The 24,347-nt window shown below is 26.3% G+C and overlaps 1 protein-coding gene across 3 annotated transcripts in view; it reads left to right on the top strand.

Annotated features, from left to right (window-relative positions):
* Positions 1-24,347, top strand: part of LOC114126445 (GTPase-activating Rap/Ran-GAP domain-like protein 3) — a 309,554-nt gene that overhangs the window by 259,997 nt on the left and 25,210 nt on the right. For all 3 annotated transcript variants that reach the window (XM_050200598.1, XM_050200599.1, XM_027990390.2), the window contains 8 exons: positions 7,518-7,584; positions 7,651-7,753; positions 14,291-14,389; positions 14,584-14,687; positions 14,899-15,010; positions 15,294-15,446; positions 17,090-17,208; positions 23,415-23,712. In XM_050200598.1, the coding sequence (XP_050056555.1) occupies positions 7,518-7,584; positions 7,651-7,753; positions 14,291-14,389; positions 14,584-14,687; positions 14,899-15,010; positions 15,294-15,446; positions 17,090-17,208; positions 23,415-23,712 (1,055 nt within the window). The remainder of the gene's footprint in view (positions 1-7,517; positions 7,585-7,650; positions 7,754-14,290; positions 14,390-14,583; positions 14,688-14,898; positions 15,011-15,293; positions 15,447-17,089; positions 17,209-23,414; positions 23,713-24,347) is intronic.

Consider the following 24,347-nt stretch of genomic DNA (forward strand, 5'->3'; position numbering starts at 1 on the left):
TTTATCATATATATTTTTTTTAAATCTAAATTATAGCTACCATCTACGTTACTGGTTTAACCATACTTTTATCCTATATTGTACCTAATTTGAATTTTGAACGTTCATTAGTTCACCATATTTATTACAGCCGTGTTCACCGTATATCGATCTCGTATAATTTATGTTTGAAGTAGGTACGGTTTCTGTAGTTTGAAAACGTTTTTTTAAAACCTGTAGCGGAGCTACAGTAATGCGAAAATGAATAAATAAATATAAGTACCTATCCAAAGCACTTTGTTTGTATACCACGAAACATTTTTTATTTAATTTGAAACGTAAATTGAATGACACTCATTATAAATTCGTGTTTAGGTGTAATTTATTATATATTTATATACAGCGGTATATTCGGTAAATGGTTTCTTCTCCTTTATCATAATCCGAGATTGTTTTGTACCTATACTCCTGCTTATAACGCGGGATGTTTTAAAAGATAATACTGCGGGTTACTTCTTCTATCTCACCGCCTTTCAATCCTAAAGGTCGGCCACCCCTGTTTTTTATTTATTTATTTTTTATGCTGTATTTTTTATATGTATAATGTATATTTTAAAATTGTCTTAGTGCATAGGAGCATAGTAAAAACATTGTAAACACGTGTTTGATCGTTCTCTCAAATAATTTCCTCAGTAATCACATTCAATATCAATTTTTGAACATTTAAAATGAAATAATATTTTTTCCTATAATATAGCTTAGTATTATGTATTATCATCATTATACTTGGAATATAAACTTGAGTAATACAACACTTCAAAGCATCTGAATCAAAATTAATAATATAATAGTTTTTAAAAATATTTTAAAAATGTATTATTATTATTTCATTTAAAAATATAAAATATGTGTCATTTTTAATCTAGTTTTTATGATAATTGAACAATTATTTTTTTTTAATTATATAACATTTTGACGGATTAATATTAATTACTATAACTTTAAAGTGTATCATATTATTTTATATACTAACTATATTTAAAAGTTTTATAAATCAAAACTTGAACAACCTAATCATTAGCGAAAAGAACAGTAATGAGCAGTATGCTTAGTAAATCAGACTATAATATTATAAAACGTATATTTTTTTTTGTGAATTGAGGGCAAAAACTAGACTTTATAGTAGATGTGACATCCGTACTTATTCCCCATGACATTATAAGTATTATTATTATTATTTTAACTTGTTATACTAACAATTGGTGTTACAATTATTTGATTTTAAGAACAACCAATATTTTTTCTTAATTAATTTCTTTTCAAGTGAATGAACGATATGGTTGTGTCATATTAATGACAAAAAACATTTATAATGCTAATATTGTGGCATTTTTTCTTTTAAAATTAAATCTAATTTACTGAAATTTTATCTGTGATTACTATCGTTATAGACTGATAAACTTTTTTTGTTCATCTCGTGAATCAATTTTTATTCCGTTGTACATATTGATGTTATATTTAAATATTATTATTTAGAAATATTTCAAATGTTTACGATATACCTATTTTTTAATTAGTATTTGATATATTTTTTTTTTAACCGGAGAGATCGATTCTTAAATCGTTTAAAGAAAGATAATTTATTAGTATCGAACTAAAATATAAAATACAAAATTATGTACCCAACTACAGAATCGGTAAAAAATTTAATTATATTAAAAAATTATTGATAATAGTAATATAATAATATAAAATTATTAAGTATAGAAACAATCTGCGCAAAACAAATTATATGCTAAATTTAACTTTATTTTTATTTAGTTTTTTACCACTGTGCAAAAACGTGTTGACACGGAATGCAAATTTGGCTTTTAACCCCTAACTACGTTTTATCGCAAAATATTATCGTCACCATTATGTATGGTGGATTCATTCGAATAGGACGAGTGGGTCGCGGCTTGATCCGATTTAATTGAGACCCTATACATAGCTAAGCGTAGTTAAGGATCGCGGGGTGATGAGAAAAAAAGACAAGCGCGTCTCCATAAATCAATTTAATCGCCTTGTATATGATACACGGTGAATCATAAAATATTATCCACCCGACGAGGGCCGTCAACTAAGACTTTATTATCACTCGAACTCTCAAAAATCTTTGAAGTGCTGGTGTAGCTGTGGTACACATTTAATATCTACTAGCACGTGTGTTAATGACGTCATTCACTCTTTACGCAAAATTTCATATTGCCTAACCTTCAACTATACAATATAATAATTTGTACTAACCAGCAGCTATGATCATGGAAATTCCGATATGATCCGTAATAATTGTATACAACATAGCAACATACGATACCTATAGTAAACCTATAATATCATCAAACCACGCTCATCAACTGTTGCTTCCGCATCTCATCATCGTTGTATTTGCTTCGTTCGTCTATTTAATTTAAATCATCTTAACAGGACCTTATACCGGCATATGTTGTTACCGTTTTACGAACGTATAAGACATAGTACATTAACATTCAGCTGAATCAATTTTGTACTAGTAGCTTTAAAATTTGTATCAATTTACCTATTATCAAACTTAAAGAAAATAATATTACATATTATCTAGATTATTTTAATTTTTAAATGAGTTATAGTTGTGCAAAATATTAAATATTTAAAACGCTCGAAACTTTTAGACAACTGTCTTGGAATATTTTCAACTATAGATTCTAGTTTATTATTATAAACATCATAGATACTATTTTAATACTTACATTTACTTTTTTTTAAAGTTCATTATTAATTAACTCGACTATGTGAGTGTACTGATTATTTTACTCAATACAATTAAACCAGATAATAATATGTATAGGTATATTATATATTATACTATATACATTTATAATGATATCTGACACTTTCACACTACAGTATTATCTTTCTGAAATTCAGATTCGTTTCTGAGGTAATGTGCAAATTAAGGTTTTTACCATAAAAATAATACCATAATACATAATATTATAACATGTTATTATATAATACGTAAAAAATAAAATAAACGTTTCCATCTCTTAGCATCTTCTCCTCATTATCACGGTGTTTAGCACAAAATCCCGTCATGATGTTAAACAATATTAATACCATTGAAGAATAATAATAAGAGATGTGTTTTTAGTATGGAATATAATACATGGTATATGACACAGCGGGAAATTAGGGGTAAACATATATGTATATGAGACAAAAGGTATGAAGAAATCCTGACTAATATCATTATACCCGTTGTCCTCAGTTGTTGTGTTATTATTTTATAATCTCATCGTGACCTAGACTGCAAAGTTATTATATAATATTATATTATTATTTCACGAATAAAGCGTTGTCGTTGAAATCTAATACGGCATTATTGAGATAGAAAGGGGTGAAACAGAAATAAACAAATAGAAAAAAAAATGACAATCTGCTGACATTTACCGTGAAAAACACAAATCTGCAGTGTATTATCGTAATCCGTCGACACATATACATCGTACATGATTTCAAAACAGATTGAACAATACTTTTAAGCATAATAGATATACAAAAATAAATGTATATTAAATAGGTGATAAATTTAACTTTTTATCGTTATTATTATTTTTAAATATATTAAAGCTACAACTACATACGTTTTTAGCTTACTTTATCTTAAAATTAATTACAGATTATAAGTTAAATTTTTAAGAGAAAAAAAAGGATAAAATTAATCAAGGATAACATTTTTACAATATTTTTGACTTAATTTTATGTTGTAAAAAAATTTGTAAATGCTTTGGTGATTTTTTTCTTTAAAGGCTGGTTATATTGAGGACGACTTGTTGAGAATTTGACAGGCTTTAAAGTATTTTGGGCAGGTGGCTATTATAAGTTCTATAGATTTGTATTACATGCTTCACATATTAGTGTTGGATCTTTACTGATAAGGTGTGTACGGTTAAAAGCGAATATATCCTATTCGTGCTCACATGATGATTTCTTCCTCTTTTATTTTTATCTCTGGAGCAAATAGAATTTTTAATATTGTATTTTATACTTCTTACTTTGTTTGATAAGAGTAAATTGATTCAATATTTCTGCCATTCTTCCTTAATTATGTTTTAAATGAATGTCTCTGATAATTTTACTACTTTGATCATTATGATGGATGTGAAGAGAGGTTGCTAAGTTGGCTATTGCGTCTGCGTTTTCTTATTTCCGGGTATGGGAGAAAACCCACATGAATGATATCGGCTTATTCGTTCTTGATATTAGTTTTTATATATATTGGATTAGTTTATTTTTGGTTATGGATTTTACATTGAAGTAAGGGTACTCAAGAAATCGCTGATAATAATGTTACAGTTGCTCGAGTTAGAAGATGAAATAATTTTAAGAACTTCGTTTATGTCGTAGGTTTCAGCTGTAAGTATAATATTATAGTGTATGATGATAATCGTAAAATGTAGTTTTTCTGGCCATTGATTACTGAAAAACCCAACCCGTTGTGGTTTTTGAAAGTGTCAATTTATATTTAAGAGTATTCTTGGAATTGTTTTGACATTGTTTCTAAGAAGTGTTTTCGAATGATTGATTTGTCTATAGATACCTACTATGTTTGTTATGTACAATAAGCGAAGTATTGATTATTGATATTTTGAGAACAGAGTCAAGGAGAAATGAGAGATTCGGTTTTTTTTTTTTATAGAATAAATTATTATTTATTAATAATTAATAATGATACCCACACATTTTGCACAGTTGAGTTGAGTCATCCGATAAATAAAATATATTTTATCGTAGAAATTCTTATTCTATGTATGCTTAAAATAAAATGGTCAACTAAAAATAACTTTAAAAATGTATTTCAATCGATATGTGTTGTGAAAAAATCAAATATCATTTTAAAATGAAAATCGAACAAGAAAAAAAATATCACAATAATAATAATGTATGATAACATTATTGTCATATCATCGTGTAATGTGCAAACATACTCTCTGATATGCTCGATATAAACATAAAGCATATACAATATTGAATATACATACAAAAATATAATACTACCGGCCCATGTGAACGTCCATCGCATAAAATTGATGTTATTATTATTATTACTACTACTTTTTTTTACGACTTTTCGGTGTATATTAATGGATTGTTTCAACCTTGTCAACGATGTTGGGGTTAAATTTCCCATACGACGTTCCACCACTGTAGAAACCGTCTGAGTTGCCGCAAACGCAAAGACGGATTACGCGAACGATAAACGGATGTCGACAGGTTGATCGATCGGCCAGTGACAATGAGCTCTCAGAAAGTTTGTGTGTGTTGTGGTTATCTTACGAATTTTGGTTGACGACGTGAAGTCGGAAAAGATTCTATCAGAAGAGACTTTAAATAATTGAATGACGAAAACTACGACAACGACACGTGTTATTATTACCACAGTGATAGTTGACGGCGGTGTTTTTTTTGTTTTTGTTGCAGTGTTTGTCGTATATTTTAGGCTCACAAAATAGTATGCAATATATTATAATATACCTGCAAGGACGCGTCCGCCCGATGGAGATATTAAATTATTATTTTATCGTTTGTACACACCATGATATAATATTAAGTTCTCTTGATTGGAATTTTATTGCGATTTAATTATGCTTTTCTGAAGAATTAAAATATCTATTAAGGGAAAATATGCTTCAAGAAATATACATTTTATACTGATTGAGACGAATTTATTTTTATCGACTTTTAAGCGTTTTTATTTAATTTTTTTTTTTTTTTTTTTAATTAATATTATTAAAAGTGTCTATTAACTATGTATTATAATCTACATTTATGACATTTTTTATTATAATTGAAAATATTTCGAATGTATATTATAAAAATATGATGAAAAAAACAAACATTATTATAAAATATAATATATATAGTAATAATAATCATGCTGTCTTCGCTTTTTTGAATTAAATAAAATACAATTTTCAGATATTAAGTTATTTTAATCAATTTTTATTTTTATATTAAAATTTTAGACTTAATTATATATTATTATAAATTTTTAAGTTAATATTTCATACATTTAATGGGCATAGCACATGTAATTATAATAACCAATAGATATAGGTATAGATGCAGGCATGCAGTTATCGATGTTAATGATTTTACTGATTATTCACGATGTTTTTCGCTATTTGTCGATTCTATTTTTTAATGATTCGTTTAAGCACTTTCAAAAAAAATCATCTATAACAATGACATAATATGTACAATTTATAATTAAAAATGAAAATGTCGAACGAATTTATATATTTGAAATAAAAACGAACTTTATACGTTTTATCATTGTACTATAATTAAATACAGACAAAAGTTTTGAAACTATACAATATGTAAATTGTATATTATAATAATATAATTAACAGAATGAAATAAGATGCCAAACTTGATTATTTTAAAAACAGAAAAAAAATTGTTTCATTGTTATTTCTTATATAATACCTACTCCCTCCCCCTCCTACAAAAAACCCACCACAATAAAGATTCATGGCTTCATTAAATATAACACGATTACACGGGATCTTCCAGAGAAATGGCAAAATTAGAAATAACTCTCACAAAAATAAAAATAAAGTATTTCTCAGAATTATTATTGAATACAGAAAGTTAATAAATATTCAGTTAGTTGAACAAAAAATAATTGCCACCGTTTTATCAGTTTTAAATTTCCAACAACATTATATTTTCAAATTTTCATGTAGTCGATTCGAAAACAAAAGTATAGCGATTACATAATTAATAGTATAACCAATTTAAAAATATTTCCCTTTATCTTCTATGAATAGTGTGAATATGTAGTCGAAATTTAAGACCAAAAGATCAAATACGAAACAAATAATGTGTTATTAAATGATAAAACGCGAAACCATATGAAAGAAAAAACATATAAATACTTAATAGGTATTATATTTTACGATAACGTATCAAAATGAACTCATAACATTTTTCAAAACACAAGATTTATAGAATGTTTATTATTATTTTTTTCAATATCAAACTTATATTATTATTCTATAACTCGAATTCTCACTTTATAAAAACATGAATTTAACGCTTCGTCTAAGACAACAAAAAAAAAAAAAAAAATCAATTAAAATCAATAATAATTAATAATTATTACCAATAAAAAAAAAAAATTTATTTGAATTTAAAAAAGTACTATTTATTGAAAAGTACGAAATATTTTTAAAAGTGTGCCAAAATTTTTAATAGATAATATAAATGTACTACAATAAAAATCATTTTGATAAACACTTTGACAATATATATAAAATCTTACCATGAAGTCATAAACATAAAAATTAAGTTATATGAAAGATGAAATCATGAAACCGCTAATCTAGAATAAGATCTAGAAATATACTATATAGGGTTAGGATACAAATAAATATTATCTATAACCATAAAAAACTGTGTGCATAAAATATATTATTAATATTAATATTTATTTATTTATTTTATGGTTACAGTAATTTTCCGGCAATGGATAAGTTAGAGAAAGGTCCAAAAGAAATATTTTCTCCGGAAATTCAAAAGGTAATCATAATAAATGATTCATAGTATATTAAAGAATTTATGACTTTTCAAATTGTTTTGTTGTAGGATTTGTTGCTTTTGGAAGAGCAAGAAGGATCGGTGAATTTCAAATTTGGCGTGCTGTACACCAAACCAAGCCAACTAACCGATGACGAAATGTTAAGCAACGGTAAGGATAATTTTAAATAATTTAAGCTCTTTTATAATGAAAAATTAATTTGTCCCAACATTGAAAATGAAATCTATTTTTCCAAAATCTATCATTTGAGTGTTTTTTTTTTTATTATTATTCAAGCAATTTAACAATTTCTAACACGGCATTTTAGATAGGCAATTTAGCTACACTGTTGTCACGCGGTCACATTTTTTATATTTCGATCGTAAAATTAAATTTTATAAATTTAATTTACGAGACTATAAAATCAAAGATTTTGATTTCATCGAACGTGTTTTCGACTAATAATATATTTATGTTAGTTGCAGAATACTAATAAACTATTACAAACTTTTCAAATTGGCTATTTTCGTCATTAAATAAGATATTTTATTGTCAACACATTGAATTTATTTTTAGAGTTAAATGGAATAAATATAAATCTAATGTCAACAAAAAACTAATATTGAGCTTACTGTTATTATTAATTATAAGTTATTTAAAGTTAAAACATATGTAGAGTAGGTAGTTAAGAAATGTAAAAGTTTCTTATCTCTATTTCCATTTACAACTTTGGTATTCCAAACTTTAAAAATAATACCATCTAAAGTATTTAAACGCTTCTTCTGAAAATGTTTATACATTTAATAAAATGATTTTCAACTAGTTAAGATATCAAAACTCGAAAGTATCAATAAAGTATACTTATTAGACATATAATATAAGAAAAAAATATATAAATTTATTTGACTGATATGAAATATGATATTTTGCAAAATTATTATTTTATAACATTACTGCTTTGACACACTTCGTCTATGTATTTAATACGTGTGATATTATACATATGTTTTTTTTTTCAATAACACTATTGAAATATTATATACATTAACGTACATATACATAAAATACATTATTATGTAGATTCTGTATGTATGGACTCGTTATAAACTCGTTGTAAACTTTTAATGGACTCGATACACGTGTGTTGGTCCGAAGTTATTTTCAAACAACTATATTATGTATATAATTTTAAAAAAGTTTCTATTCAAGTCTACAACACCAAATAATAATTGATTTGTGAATTTTTTACTTTCCAATATAATAATAGGGTTTTCAGTTCACAATAAATGTAAATTGAGAAAAAAATTAATTATAGATATTTTTATGAACTAGCATTATGTTACACTAGATTATTTTTTAAATGTTATTATTTTTCAACAAAATACAAATAACAATTCCTTTCGTCAATCTTAAAGTCGCTCAATGAATACATTCATATATGAAATACTATATGGTTTTTTGACATAGCATACAGTATTGCAGCATACTACTATTTATATTGCTTACTCGTAAATAATATTAAATAAATTATAAGTTAATACATTCACTATGTGGATATAGTATTATAATTATAAATGGTTTAACGCTTAGACTACCTATTTAAAAGCTCAGAGTAATATATTTTACTGAAAATAGTTTTAAAATAGATAAGAATTCAATGGTTTTATCGTATTTCTATATGAATGTTATAATTAAACTTTAAGACAATTTAATTAAGCCTTTTTTGATACCAATCAAAAATGCACTCAAGAAAACAATAGCCTTTTACAAGTCTTGCTGATTATGTTGAATTTCCAAACAATATATTCAAAGTAGCTCAATTAAGAATTATCATTCAATAAACTTAAGTATAATAATATTATCTTATTTTAAAAAATTAAAATATCTATATTACTTCTTACTAAATGTATAAAATAAATACACAAAATATGTATAAATTCACAACTAGTGCTCTAAAGTAGTATGAACACTATAATAGATACTAGGAGATGGATCAATAAACAATATTCTATTAATGTATACATTCAACTTATCAATTGATATAATCAAAATTATGTTAATAAACTTTTCAAAAATATTCTATTAAATTATAATATGTGTAATATGACTGTGAAGTAACATTTTAATAAATTATATATATAATATATATCTAACTAAATTCTAAACTTTTTATTTATACCATGAATAGATATTAGATGATTAAAAAAAATTGTAATACTTAAGATTAAAATATACGTTTAATACAATATAATAAAATATTAGGAATTTATGTTGTAAGTTAAGTAAAAAGTTATTTGGTTTTATATATAATAATAGACTAATCTAATATATGTTTTGTTGGAGAAACTTTGTTTTACATTTCACGGACTATTTATAGGCTTTCCACCAACAAAATCAACCACACGTCCACACACACGCCTTCCTTTTATAATTCTATATGATATTATACTGCGTCTTACTCAGTCCATTCACCACTGACTATGTCTCCTCATGAATACCGTTGTCCAACTATCTACGTCAGAGTCTTTCTCTTGACCTTTTCTCACTTCATCTATTTCGACTGTTATTTTATACAATTTTGTTATCATACGACAAATCGTTACATTTCTGATTTTCTGATTTAAAACTTCGCTTTAAAGGCGATTGTTTTAGTAACATTTTTTTTTTTTTTTTTTAATATTGTTATGATTGTTTTAAAACACGTAATTCCGATTCCGATAAAGAAAACCTAATATCTGTTGAATTAATTATTTGATTTTATGTTTATTTTGAATATTATTTTAGTTGAATTTTATCAGCTTTATAATATTGACTAACTACGAGATCTCAGAGTTTAATAATTAAGTGAAGTTCTTAGTTATTTTTGCATTTATCTCACTTTTCAATATTTATTTTAATGTATTTTTTCTAATAACTTTGAAGACTATTTATCATTTTTTTTTTTTTTAAACACCCAAAGCTAAATATAAAAAATAATTATTCAAATTATAGACTTATACCACCACATTAATGCAGTAACATATTAAAACGTAAAAAGCATATCAAAATAAAGCAATTTTAATAAGATTTGAAATTAACAAAACATAAAAAAAAACCTTAAGAGGACGTAACATAGTAAATTTACACAGCAGATCACTTTTAGTTCCGTTAGTTTAAACATTAGAGTGAATCGAAAATTGATATATTTTAAAACTTTATGGTAAGAATATTTTCTGTGTTTCTACGTTAGTTTTTTATGATTATTCAGTTTTTATGTGAATTATGAGCATTTTTAATTTATGCTGTATCATATACGAATAACTTGCTAAAAAATTGAACTATCGTAAAACACCAACATACATACACAGATAATGTTTTCAACATCAAATTTTACAATAGTTCTATGCATTCTAGTTTTTAAACTAATGGAGCTAAACGTGATCTGCTAAGCGTACAATTGTTATGTTACGTACTTGTAAGATGGATACAACACATGCGAGTGGCGTCTTCTTAACATAAATTTTGTTATGTTAAAATAAAAAATTGTTTAATGTCTACATTGTATTTATAGTTAATCTTAATATTTCAATTCCACGTATGTAATGTATGTTGGCGCAAATGTTCCGACACTGTTGTACTTGCTCAACAAGTATAAGTAATAATAACGTCGATCGATTAGATAGGTAATTTATATATATTTTTTTTTAAAAACATCCAAACTGACAAATTATTTTGGAAAATAAAAATGTTTAGTATGTTAAACTGGATTTTTTTCAATATTCAAAAATAATCACTTTAAAAATGCATTTTTATATTTTCTTTACGCTTTTTTCACTTCGTATTAAATTAAAAACTGATGAATTTTCATCACGATTCTGGTTTTTAATGTTACGTTCAGCACTTGTAGAGCACAAATGTTAATTATATTATTGACTATGGGTTTATTGTATTTTTTGAAATAACAGTCATACATCATCTTAAAACTTGATAATTTAAATTTATTTGTTATTTAGTTAATTATTTTAGGTATCTATTTTATCTAATAATATTAATAAGATCACTATAAAGTATACTTAATAAGTATAATATGCACCTGAAACCGAAGATTACTTAATTCTAGAGTTCATAGATTTTAATCTGTTATATACTTATGTAGACATTAGAACGGAAATAATAATGTAGAACTAAATTAATTTAATTTATTCTTCATTGTACGTTTTACGAAAATCATTTATGTTGCTTTAGTGGAATATAATTGAAAGTGTTTCCTACACTTAAGAATAATCCATTATTAAGCTATACGTATTATCAATAAAACATAATGTTTAAGCTTTATATGGTTTTGATGGTACAAAGGAACTGAGGGTGAATAACTCGAACCAATTGTAATCTTTGATTTCTACACTATATTATTTATTGTCAACAGTGAGGATTCCAAGGGTTAATATTATATTTTCAAATTGTTGTGTATATAACTTAAATAATTCACCATAGTTTAGTACTTACAGTGGCTCTACTATAAATTATAATTTTTAATTAATAAATGTTTCTTACATAATATATATATAATATCATAATTCTATTATAATATTTTGAATAAAAATAAACGTAAGTGTTTTTTTTTTTTTTTTATGAATAATATCTTTAATACTAAAAGGTTTATTAATAATCTAAAAATATAGCTTATCTATGACTTTTCAATGTAAAAAAATAATTCTATCTTTCTTAATCGTCATATTATAATGATGCAGTACCTCCTTACTCATTACATTTAAAACCATATAGATTAACTTACGTATTCTAAATTATATTTTATAATTTAATATCTGTAAACAGAATACTGTTCTGATCGCTTTAGTTTACATTTATTAAACGTAGTCGTTATTGTTTTATATATACTTTTGCTATAAAAATTATCGATAAATATTATGATTATAAAAGTATAAATCTCGTTCAGTAGTACTATATTGGTACCAATAACTAACAAAAGTAATCAGAACGACATAAATTGGGGGATTGAAGATAAATATATATTATAGACTTCCGAGATCATGACTAAAACATTTGACTTCTCAGGTGTACACAATTCGATTTGACAGTTATTTGGATGACCAAAAATGTTTATATTATAGTGATAACTGATATAAGCAATTTAAAAAATAAAAATCTGGGGGAAAGTAAATCATCTTGTATCAGTGCATTCTCGTATTACAGTTAAATAATGTATAAAAAAAGAAAATATCAACTGATATGATATAATACTACTATAGGTGTTAGTTTATAATATAAACCAATGAATGTTTTATTAAAAAAAAACTATGTAAAAAAAGATAAATGTGACAACGTCATAAAAATAAAACCTAGGATTTACAGACACTTTCTCGTAATAAATTCATACCCTCAAAGACGTAAGATTTCTGATCCCCTTTATATCCTTTATGTATATATATATATTATACACACAAATACATTTTTCGCCCTTTAAAAAGACTTTTGAATGATATTCGTTCGTTTTTGTGTTGTTAACCCTTCTGTGATTGTTTACCCGACCATATTCGTCCCTAAACATTCGTAAAAATATCCATTGAAATTCAAACGTCATGTTATTGGTATTTTTTTCGTTAACAAAAACGAGACTCTTATTCAAGTGTCAATAAAACAAAAAAAAAAAAAAAACAAATAAATATAGAGAAAAACTTCATCATTATAATTGTTATTATACTAAAATGTTCATTTTTATCACAGTCAATGAATGCCAAAACGTTCTGCAATAAAAATATTATTTTAATGCACTGCAGAATTTATCTTCCAATATTGCACATTTTTATCGTTTCTATTAAAATAATATACATACTTATTAGGTATGTAAATATTGTTTATTTTAAGTGGTATAATATTTATAGTAAGAACTTCTCATATTATAACACACGTGGACACAAAAATAAAATATACATTTTATTCTACAAACTGATTATACAACTTTGTACATTAATATTGAAACCTGATGAACATATTTTAACGTAATTTAATAAAATCAATGTTTAATGTTTATACTATACATATATATTATTCATCCAAGCATAAGTAGAATACATTATACGAAAACTCAAAACGGCGCATTTTGATAAGTATCTTCGATGTAATATTTTAATATCATCATGGAGCATTTCTCCTGGGGATTATGTATTCAATATCACATGTTTGTGTATTTAAGGTGTTATGTACCTATAAAGCGATAAAATAAATTCAATAAAATGAAATCATCTCCATCCAAACATTTTGTGTGTAAATAGCAAAGCAATGAGTAGATGTTTTAGAAAACAGATTCCAAGATATTTTAAATATCCTCTTCGATAATACACGTGCTATTAATTATTATTTAATCATGAAGAAATAAGATGTACATTTTACACCAAACTTATATTTGTTTAAAACTCGGCTTCTATCATATCTTTCATTTCATTTACAACGTACATTTTAACCTAGCTCGTGTTAAACATATATTTGTATATGCTAAAAAAGAAAATACCGCTCATATATAATTTAATTGCTGATATACAAATCATCATCTTTATGATATATAATTTGAGTTTAATACAAATTAATGTTTTTATAATAACCCCTGGGCCTCCACACAATACTCAGTGAGACCCAGTATTTTTTTTTTTTTTTTGAGAATTAAATAAATAATAATAATTTAATCATATTTCTTTTTTTTTTTTTTTGCAGAAAACGGTAGTGAGGAATTCAATCAATTCATATCGCTATTAGGCAACCGAGTACGACTGAAAGGATGGGATAAGTACCGAGGAGGATTGGACGTAAAAGGTAAATTATTATATGTTAGATATCCTTCTACGTGTGTTTTTCGTGATTTTTAATACCCATCTAATATATACGCCTCCACCTTACCCACCCCCAAAGATCAAAATAATTTCCACAGCTTTCATTTACTGACGTTTTCCTCAAGTATGAAAATACATTACGTTATAACAATATATTGTGTATACTTTTACGTATAGGTGACATGACGGGCGAATATTCGGTGTACACCATTTACGAAGGGCATGAAATCATGTTTCATGTATCCACAATGTTGCCTTACTCGAAGGACAACCGACAGCAGGTAAACATATCCAGGACAACTGAATAAGCATGAAGGAAAAACACAAGAAAACAAAATAAAATAAATATATATATATAATATTTATATTTATTTTTTTTCCTATTTTTTTGTTTTATATATTATATAATAAACAAACACTATACACACTATTGCTACCAACCCGTATGTTATAATCATATTATAATGGTTGTCATCCTGTCAATTTGAACAGGTGGAACGCAAACGTCACATTGGAAACGACATCGTCAACATTGTGTTCGTAGACGGGGGTGCGACGCAAATGTCTCAGTTCAACCCCGCGTTCATCAAGTCACAGTTTACACGTATCCTTTGAAAATATAAATCGTTTTAAACTAACTCGTCCTTGGCGATACAAATTATATTATAACAAATGTTTTATGTCATTATAATATATCTCCATATACTTACAGAAAAAAATTTCATTTATTATAAGCAAATATTATGTGTTTTAATTTCATATCACTTCTTACATACATAATTATAAATGCATTGTATAACTCATATAAAAAAACACACACACACACAATAAACGGAGATTGATTCACGCCTTAATATCAGTAATTTTCCTATATATTTTTTCATCAGATGTTTTTGCGTTGGTAGCATATGATTCGTCAGATAATAGCTATAAACTGGTGGTTTACTCCGAAGAATCTGTACCACTATTTGGTCCATCGCTACCGTGTCCTCCGGTCTTTAAAATGCCTCAAGAATTCAGGGAATTTCTCATTGTTAAAAGTAAGCAATGACTGTTTTTTGACAAATTTAAAACAATTCCACATAATCGCTGTTCTTTTAAGTACATTTCTTATAAAGCAGCACAAGTTTTTTTTAAATATTCAGGGTAAAAAGTCAAGTCATTTCTGTAGAACTAGTCGTAACCTTGATGGTGACTACAGTTTCATACTTCTAAATACGCAATAATTGTTCTTCGAGAAAAACATTTCATGCCGAAAAAAGGCCAAATTTCATTAAGTTTTTCTATTTTCTAGAATTAAAAACTTTCCTATTCAAGAATGAAACAAAGTCACTATCAAAATTACCAACTAATTCCGTAATTCCATAGAAATTACACATTCTTTTTACCAACATACCTTAAAGAAACTTACGCTACGTTACAAAAAATGTATTTAGAAGAACAGCTATTATATACAAAAAAGAACTTACATTCTGATTTTAAGAATTATTTTTTTTTTTTTTAGAATTGGAGTTTTTTTTTATATATCTTCTTGCATCCCTCGATATTTTATACACATATTACTATCATCTATAGCTATGATGAGAATATAATATTCAAATAGGTGATTTTGTTACTTGTAGAGTATGTATAATGTATATTATACCTTACCGTATTCAAATCCAAAATTATTACCATAAAGACATAAACGATAAAAATGTCGTGTTGATCTTACATACTGGTATATATAAAAATGTTAATATAAACTGCAGTTTGACTTGTCGAGAATAATTTTCGTATTCTTATTCACCATTATAAATACAAATATTCCGATAAATAAAAATGTACAATGAACTAAAATACTGCGAAATGTTAAGATTTTTATCTTACTTATGATATTTGTATTAGTAATATTTTACGACCCGTACAATTTATTGTATTATTATCATGATCAAACGATAACGAGATATAAAATAACTCAAGGCATTAATTGATGTTTTTTTATATTATTATTTTATTTACATAATTTATTATAGTTCTATATTATGTAAAAATTTTTGACATTTTACATTAATATTGTAGTATATAATATGTATTTTATGTTATAATTACTTAAAAATTATTAATAATATTTTTTAAATTATTTTCTTGATTTTTATCAAATATATTTTAAAATATTTTGTGGATGATGAACAAATTAATAAAGCATAAATAATATATTAAATAAATGCTCACAATACCAAAATAACAAAAACAATTACCCACGTTAATATTCTTCAGTAGTATACATTTTATATAATAAGATTCGACATTTTTATCGATAGTTAATCAATTACGTGTTTTAAAAGTTATTAGAAAAATTATTATAAATATTCATATACAATCAAATAAATTAAATTTTTTTTTCGTACTCTTTGAATTTTAAATTCAAAATGTAATCACGCCATTATCGATAAAATCAAATCCCTTGAATAATTATAAATATATAAATCGATCAAGATCTTTAGCAAATACTATAATTTGTACACAGTCACATAAAACAAATTACGTTGATTTTGGGTACATGTTTGATTTTCGTTTATTGATGTCTAGTTTAGTAAGTCTCTCGTGATCGATATAAGTACCTATGTTGTATATTTAATAATTCGATAACTAATTCAATAGAAAATTTCAACTTTATTTCATTTATATGTTTTTAATCTAGTGATAAATGGTGAAAAAGCCACGTTCAATACGCCTACATTTGCGAAAAAACGAGAACGAACACTCGACATGCTCATTAAAGACCTGTACTCAGACTACATGTCGGATTCCAGTAAAGTGGTAAATTTTTTATATAAATATTATAATAATTTACACCCATGTATAAATACCACGTGTGTTTTTTTTATACATAAAATAACAGCAGTGACATAAGCCATTGGGAACCATATTATTTTATATATAAGTTTTAATTTTAATTATTAAAAATGTAAATACTGACTAGTTTATAATATTTAGGAACGATAAGTGTACTACAAATTTATATACATTTTTGTAATTTACAGTTTGTTTTAAAAGTTCGTTTTTTTAATGAAATCGATAGTGCCTGATAGTGAGGATATGTTATGGCCAAGAGATTCTAATAGATTTTCTGAAAGTTTTGCATTTTTTCTAAATTCAATGTATGTGCGACATCCCGTCATTATGTGTTTGATCGAGAGTAGGGTCCCGTATTATGAACTTATTAGAGGGTCATTTTTACTCATTAGGTGGCCGTGATAGACTTTCATGTTCCGAAGCTAATTGTTCCAATCCAGAGTCTTTTTTGGAAAGTTAGACAGAAGTTGCCATATGAAAACGTCTTTTTTAATTTCGTGGAATTTTGTATAAAATAATTTCCAGTTTACCTGTCACGTATTGGTACAATGAAGTTTAATAAGTGGTAGGTATTACGTCTTGTTTTATTGCGAGTTGAACTTACTGATGTTGCCAGAGGGTTAGATATTACATCTTTTGCTACCTTATCCGCTATTTTATTTTCGTTGATATTAGAATGACCTAGAATATAACTAAATAATATTTCCTTTTTCTCATCTGTATTGTAACAAATTTTATTCCTGTAAATTTATCTCTTTAGTGTTGTGTACATTTTTTAATATTGGTCATCATACTAAATGAATCTGAGAAAATTGTTGATTTCAAAATATTTGAGTTCATATAACTAATTATATAAGGATCGAGTATGATTCCGCTGTAAAAATTGAACTAGCAATAAATTATACATCAATTTTATATTATTAAAAATTATTCAAACTCCAACTTCCGCTTGGCTTTTTGAGAAATCCGTATAGATTTTTTGTCCGCTAAAACGCAAGCTAGCCAGTGTTTTTTACTACAGTTCATATCCATCATGTATGTCTACTCTAATATAAAACAATACATTTTGAATTGGACAGAAAAAGCTGTATATAGCTCCATCCTTAAAGTGCGCCACTCGTCGACGTTTACCGGTCGTGCGATGTAATATTATTTTACTCGAGCATTATCGATATTTCGGACGGTCAAATTAAATATTTTCATTATAACCACTACGGTGAAATAACATCGAATATTATATATAGGAGTAACAAAATTTGTGGAACGTTTGGACTGTTCGCCAGCAAATAAACCTCTAATGAACCCCTTACCCTTCCCAGTGTTTAGTATTTATATATTATATAATAAATATATTTATAATAATTATACATTGAATTATTCGTTTACCGCAGTGATAGTATCAAGTATATGTAAATTTAGTATTTAATATATGTATATACTATACACAGGGTGATTCACCAAGTATGTTTATACTCTTTTTTTTCTTCAATGATGTAGTTATTTAAAGTCTGATTCTAGGAATTATTAAGTATACTTAAAAATCATATTTTTAATTTCTCGAAATTTTTTTACAGTACTAAGTTTCTATTGTAGAAATACAAATTTCTGTTTTTCATATGAGAAAAACTCACTAACCTCTCTCTTCTATTGTAAGTAATTTATTGGATAATTTTTTTTTTTTTTAATTTGAATGTACCCATTCAAACGAATAGCTTTCAAGTTACTTAGCTTTGTGTATTAAAGATATAGAAAGTCTACGGTGATTGGTTTAAGAAATGTGGGGTCAGAGCTAATTTAAAACATTTTGAAATTAATATCAACCAATTTTTTTAAAACTATATATTTTATAAAATGGTCATATTACAATAAATAGGTACTAAATGCGTACTACAATAATATCTTATTTATAATCCATAATATTAAGTTACATCTAGTTTGTATTTTTGTAAATCTTTCCAAGGACTATTATCCTTATTAAAATTTACATGCTTTCTTATTAATTAACAAATGGGAGTTAGCATTTACATAAAACACTTCTAAAATAGTACAAAAAAATCTAAATAATTTGAAAATATGGAATGAATATACCTATGTTTAGTACATTTAAAAATTCACTATTAAAAAAAAACATTAGTATGAGTATACTTGGTGAAGCACACTGTATATGTTTGCTATATTAAGTTTTATTGAAACCAATAATTACGATCAAACATCGATGGTCATTTTTATGGCTCCTACAGCCTCTGCAATGTACGCGATCTGCCACACATACATAATAGGGTAACCTATATATTTTACTATCGACAGAGACAGATTACACAATTTCAACCCCCTCGTTAATTTTTTTTCGTTCACGAGTGAGCGTTAAAAGGCGTAATGTATTTAATCAATATATATAGTTTAAACACTTTAAACCAATATATTTATTATGAACTGACTAGTAAATTATAAAGTTTTTTAATTATGAATACATTATTTGATAAGCCATCGAAACCAACGAATATTATCAAATCGTTTTTGGGTCACCAATTTTAATAGAAATAAGTTCATGGCTTAAAATTGTGAAAAATTGTGATACTTATGGTACGTAAAAATATTCGGGACTTGTGAATAACTCATTTGATAAAACGTTACTAACATAAAATTATTGGCTAAATACTAATATAGCAAATATATAGGTTAGTTACCACATACGGAGTAAAAACTATTTATTTCATGTGATTATAAACTGCGTCCAAGTACAGCTAAAAACAAAATCAAATTTACAAGCTGCGCCTTGTTTATCACCACTATTACAACTATGTATACATAAATTTAATAAATTAACATGATAAATAAATAGTATGTTTAACTTGCATAAATAATATTATAATGAATACAAATTACATGTTTGTTGACCGACTTAAAATACTTATATAAATAATAGTAAAATTAACTTTAATTAATGATTATAAAAAACATTCAAGTATACAGTATACAAGTATAAATGAAACATACATGTTTATTAATTTATAACTGTAAACATAATCAAAGTATAAAGAGTAAATAATAGGATACCTATATAATACGTGTAAATATGTAATCACCAGATTTACCTCTTATGTTATTTAACACTGACGTATTTGGCTGACGGTTACCTATAATTTTAATAATTTCTTATTTATTTATAAACAAACTAATATTTTCAAGTTTTTATTTTCGGTTTGAAATTTGAAATTTTGACTTTTAAGTAATAATGTTCAAATATTTGTTCCGGGCGCAGTTTACATTCACATTGTTTATATTTTAGTGGTGATAAGAAACAGGACGTAGTTTGCAATATACCTACCTTTTTCACCCGCATAATAATAATTCTAGCTAAATTTATATATGAAAAAAAATTGTATACACATTTTTTTTCAATTTAATCTATTAATAGTCTATAAATTATAATATATCACCATAATTACCAAATTCACTTAAAATATTAGACATTTGATGCTTCATTTCATCACTTTATTCATATTTATATATTATATAAGCTATTTAGCCGTGCAATAAGTAGGCATATCTTTATTCATGATATTGTTTCAATTTGTATCACAAAAATGTGTATTTAACACAGTAGAACCTACATACATAATATCACAAGTAATACATATTTGAAATAATTTGGTAATTTTTCATTTCTATCATGAGAACTCTCTCCAATCTAAAGTAAACATCGACAATAAAAGAAAGAAATTGTTCAAGACTTTGAATGTCTTAAAATGTGAAGTTTAGATTAATTTTTAAATCGATCGAACTGAACTCGAAGGTGTACACTAGTAAACCATTTCTATATAGTACATACTTATCTGAACCATTATCCGCACTAATTGCAACTTTAGAGATACAGGTACTTAATCGGAATGTCATGGTATAATGGTACTACGCACAACTTACAAACAATTAATACACAAACGCTTAAATTGCGCAGTAACTTTTTTAATTGTTCAATAAATGCTAAAAATCTGGCGATGAGGTACAACGACCTGGTGTACCAAATTGAAAATTTTAAATGTACTGTCTCCATTTTATAATTAAATAATAATAAATTATTCATTTTATAAATAACCGATTCGTAGGTTAGGTTAGGCTGACTTTATTCAGCCCAGCACCACGATTACCTACATATTTATTTCTGAAATCCTTCAATATGATAGAAATCAAAATTCGAACTCTGGTTTCGAGCTATAACGAGAATTCGTTTATATAATAACATTATAACAATATAGCCTTATATTTTTATAAGCACAATAATATTGTATCTTTAATATCTCTATAACAGACTTTTTAAATATTTTATTTCTTTGTTGAATTTGGTGTTGAAGTAATAATATTATTTCGATATCAGATATCGGTAAGGTTACCGCCGCTCCTTTAGGTAGGTACAATAATACATAATCAAGTATGACATTGTTGGATCCATTTTTCACACAGATTGTATAATTTTCAAGGCATTTGGGAAGAGCGCGTTTCGCCATCGGCTATAAATGCACATTGATTGAGAATAATAATAATATATATACATATATAATATTAAGTATGTAGGTGTAATAACGATAACCGATCGACCGAACATGAACACGACATGCAGTTATAAACTATCATACTATATTATTTAGGTTTATCACACGTTAAATCAAATGAATAGGTAATGTGGTCATTATGATGATAAATTGATAATATTTCCATAATTTGGCAACTTTTGTTCATCCCATAATCAAATCATTTATTAGGGGGTGGGAGGCTAACTAGTAGTATAAATATTTAAAAATAAATAATATTAACTTGGAATAATTGAGTTTTTAATAATAATAGATGTAATAAGTGTTCATAAGCAAGAAACATGTTTCTATCGCATTAAAAAATGTATATATACTAAAAAATGTAAGCAATGAATTACCTATTACACAAAAATATATGTTACAAAAAAAGTTAGTTACGCATCATGTGATATCTTTATTTTTAAGCCTTAAAAATAATAGATATGACAATATATTAAATATCATCACTATTATAATGCACTTTAACTGAAAAAAATTTAAGTTATACTCCTTAGACTTTCATTTGCAACATAGTTATATTAGTATAATATTGAAGGTTAAATCTATAATAATGTCATAAATGGTTTTTAAATGAGATTATTCAAGTAATTAGGTATAGCAAATCAAAACATTTTGTCCACAAAATTGACAAAAACAATTTCCATTAATAAAACTTATGGAAGAATTTATTTTTATGATCTTAACATTTTCCGCATTAAATGTTTACATTTAATACAATAGATCTAAGTGAAGATAAATAGTACAAAAAAAAAATAGTTAAATTGTTATTGTTTCATTGTATTAAATAAATTATTTATTTTTAGATGGTTTGTGAATGCTTTATTATGCTTTCAGTAGGATTCAAGTTTCGAAATTGTCATATAGATGTCGAGATTGAGTCAGTATTTTGCTTATATGAATATAAATAGTTAAATATTATATTTAAATCAAAGCATAGAAAAATTGTGTTTTTGAAAACAATAATATTTTTACCGTATATATTAAAAACAAATTAAAAATGCAAAACACACCATTACGTTTTTATTGATCTTAAATAAGAAATCAATAAAATATACCGATCCATAATATTTTATACTACCTATATATAACGTAGGTGCATACGTTATTCACAAACTCGTTTTAAAATCGTTGTTTTTATTTCGAAACCCTCAATGATAATTTTTATTACTATATTATGATATAGTAATATATTTTCATCACAAAAAAACAAAAATGTTTTTGTTTGAATCACTGCACAGTAACGACTGTGTGCGATATATCGGGCTGAACTCAGTAGTGGTGCAAAGATGTTTTTTTAATGCCCCCGAGGGATTGAAGATTCCCGTGCTCGGGTATTGTGTAGGGTGTTCGTGGGAGTTCGGGACGTAAGTAGAACTATACATATTTTATAGTTATGACCAAAACGAAATATGTATTTGACGACGCACGTTGAATCGTTAAAAACCATGTTGAAAAAAATATAATATATTATATAACGTGCCTCGAAAACCGTAATGGTTATCGCAAACTATCATCCCCAAACACTCATAATAGGTATAAGGACATATGAAAAATATCATAACATAAACACTTTTTTCGCAGGCGATGTTGAACAGACGGGCGTTTAGCGACGTGCTGCCTGACCCGCCACGCAGCTCACGGCGCAAAGAAGAGGCTCGGCAGGTGGAGTTCGTGCGGATCGGCCAGGCGCTCAAGTTGGATACCATCGTCAAAGGGGATGCACCCACCAGTTTAGCCACCACAGGGTTGTTCAAACGGGCGCCCTGGGAACCGCAATGCTTTTACCCAGACTTTGGTCACGATATTATGTGTGGGGACTCATGGGCTGACAGCCGACTAGTCATCAGCACTGAAAACAGTGGAGTTTTTGTAATCGAAGGCAAGTAACTACAGACCATTATTATTTTGATAGTTCGTGTTTACTTAACGATTATACATACACGAGTAATAAGTATAGTTCTACACATGCACGACTATATGAAAAACCCAACGAATAGAAAAAGTGGGTAAAATCTCTAAAAATATCTTTAATTTGGTTACCCCTACAAATCAAAAATACTCTCTTCTTACCTAACGGGGATTTCCAAATTTCAAATATGTATTTATTTTCGTTTCGTGGACTCGACCCAACGCGTTTATACTTGACCATTTAACCCTCCACACACATCACATCATGACTTTTGACAACGACTTGAATTGACGGTCATAATGTTAATAGCCGGTACTCGTACGGAAAATTTTCGAGGTCCGACGAGACGAATCGTAACGTCTGTACTTAACGTTTATTTTTTATTTTTATTTTATTTTTTTTTGTTTTACGTCAAACCATTTATTTGATTGGCCGTTATACTCTGTCTCATGAAGCATACGAGTAATGGCTTATCTACCATAATACATATTATAATATTTAGTTTTATCCCTTCTAGTCGCTACTGTACAGTATCCAGAGTAGTTACGTGCATAGTTACTATTCACGAAAAAAAATAATATCTATATACTACTACCACAGATATC

Source organism: Aphis gossypii, chromosome 2 (genome assembly GCF_020184175.1).
Source record: "Aphis gossypii isolate Hap1 chromosome 2, ASM2018417v2, whole genome shotgun sequence".
In the NCBI taxonomy this organism is placed as follows: domain Eukaryota; kingdom Metazoa; phylum Arthropoda; class Insecta; order Hemiptera; family Aphididae; genus Aphis; species Aphis gossypii.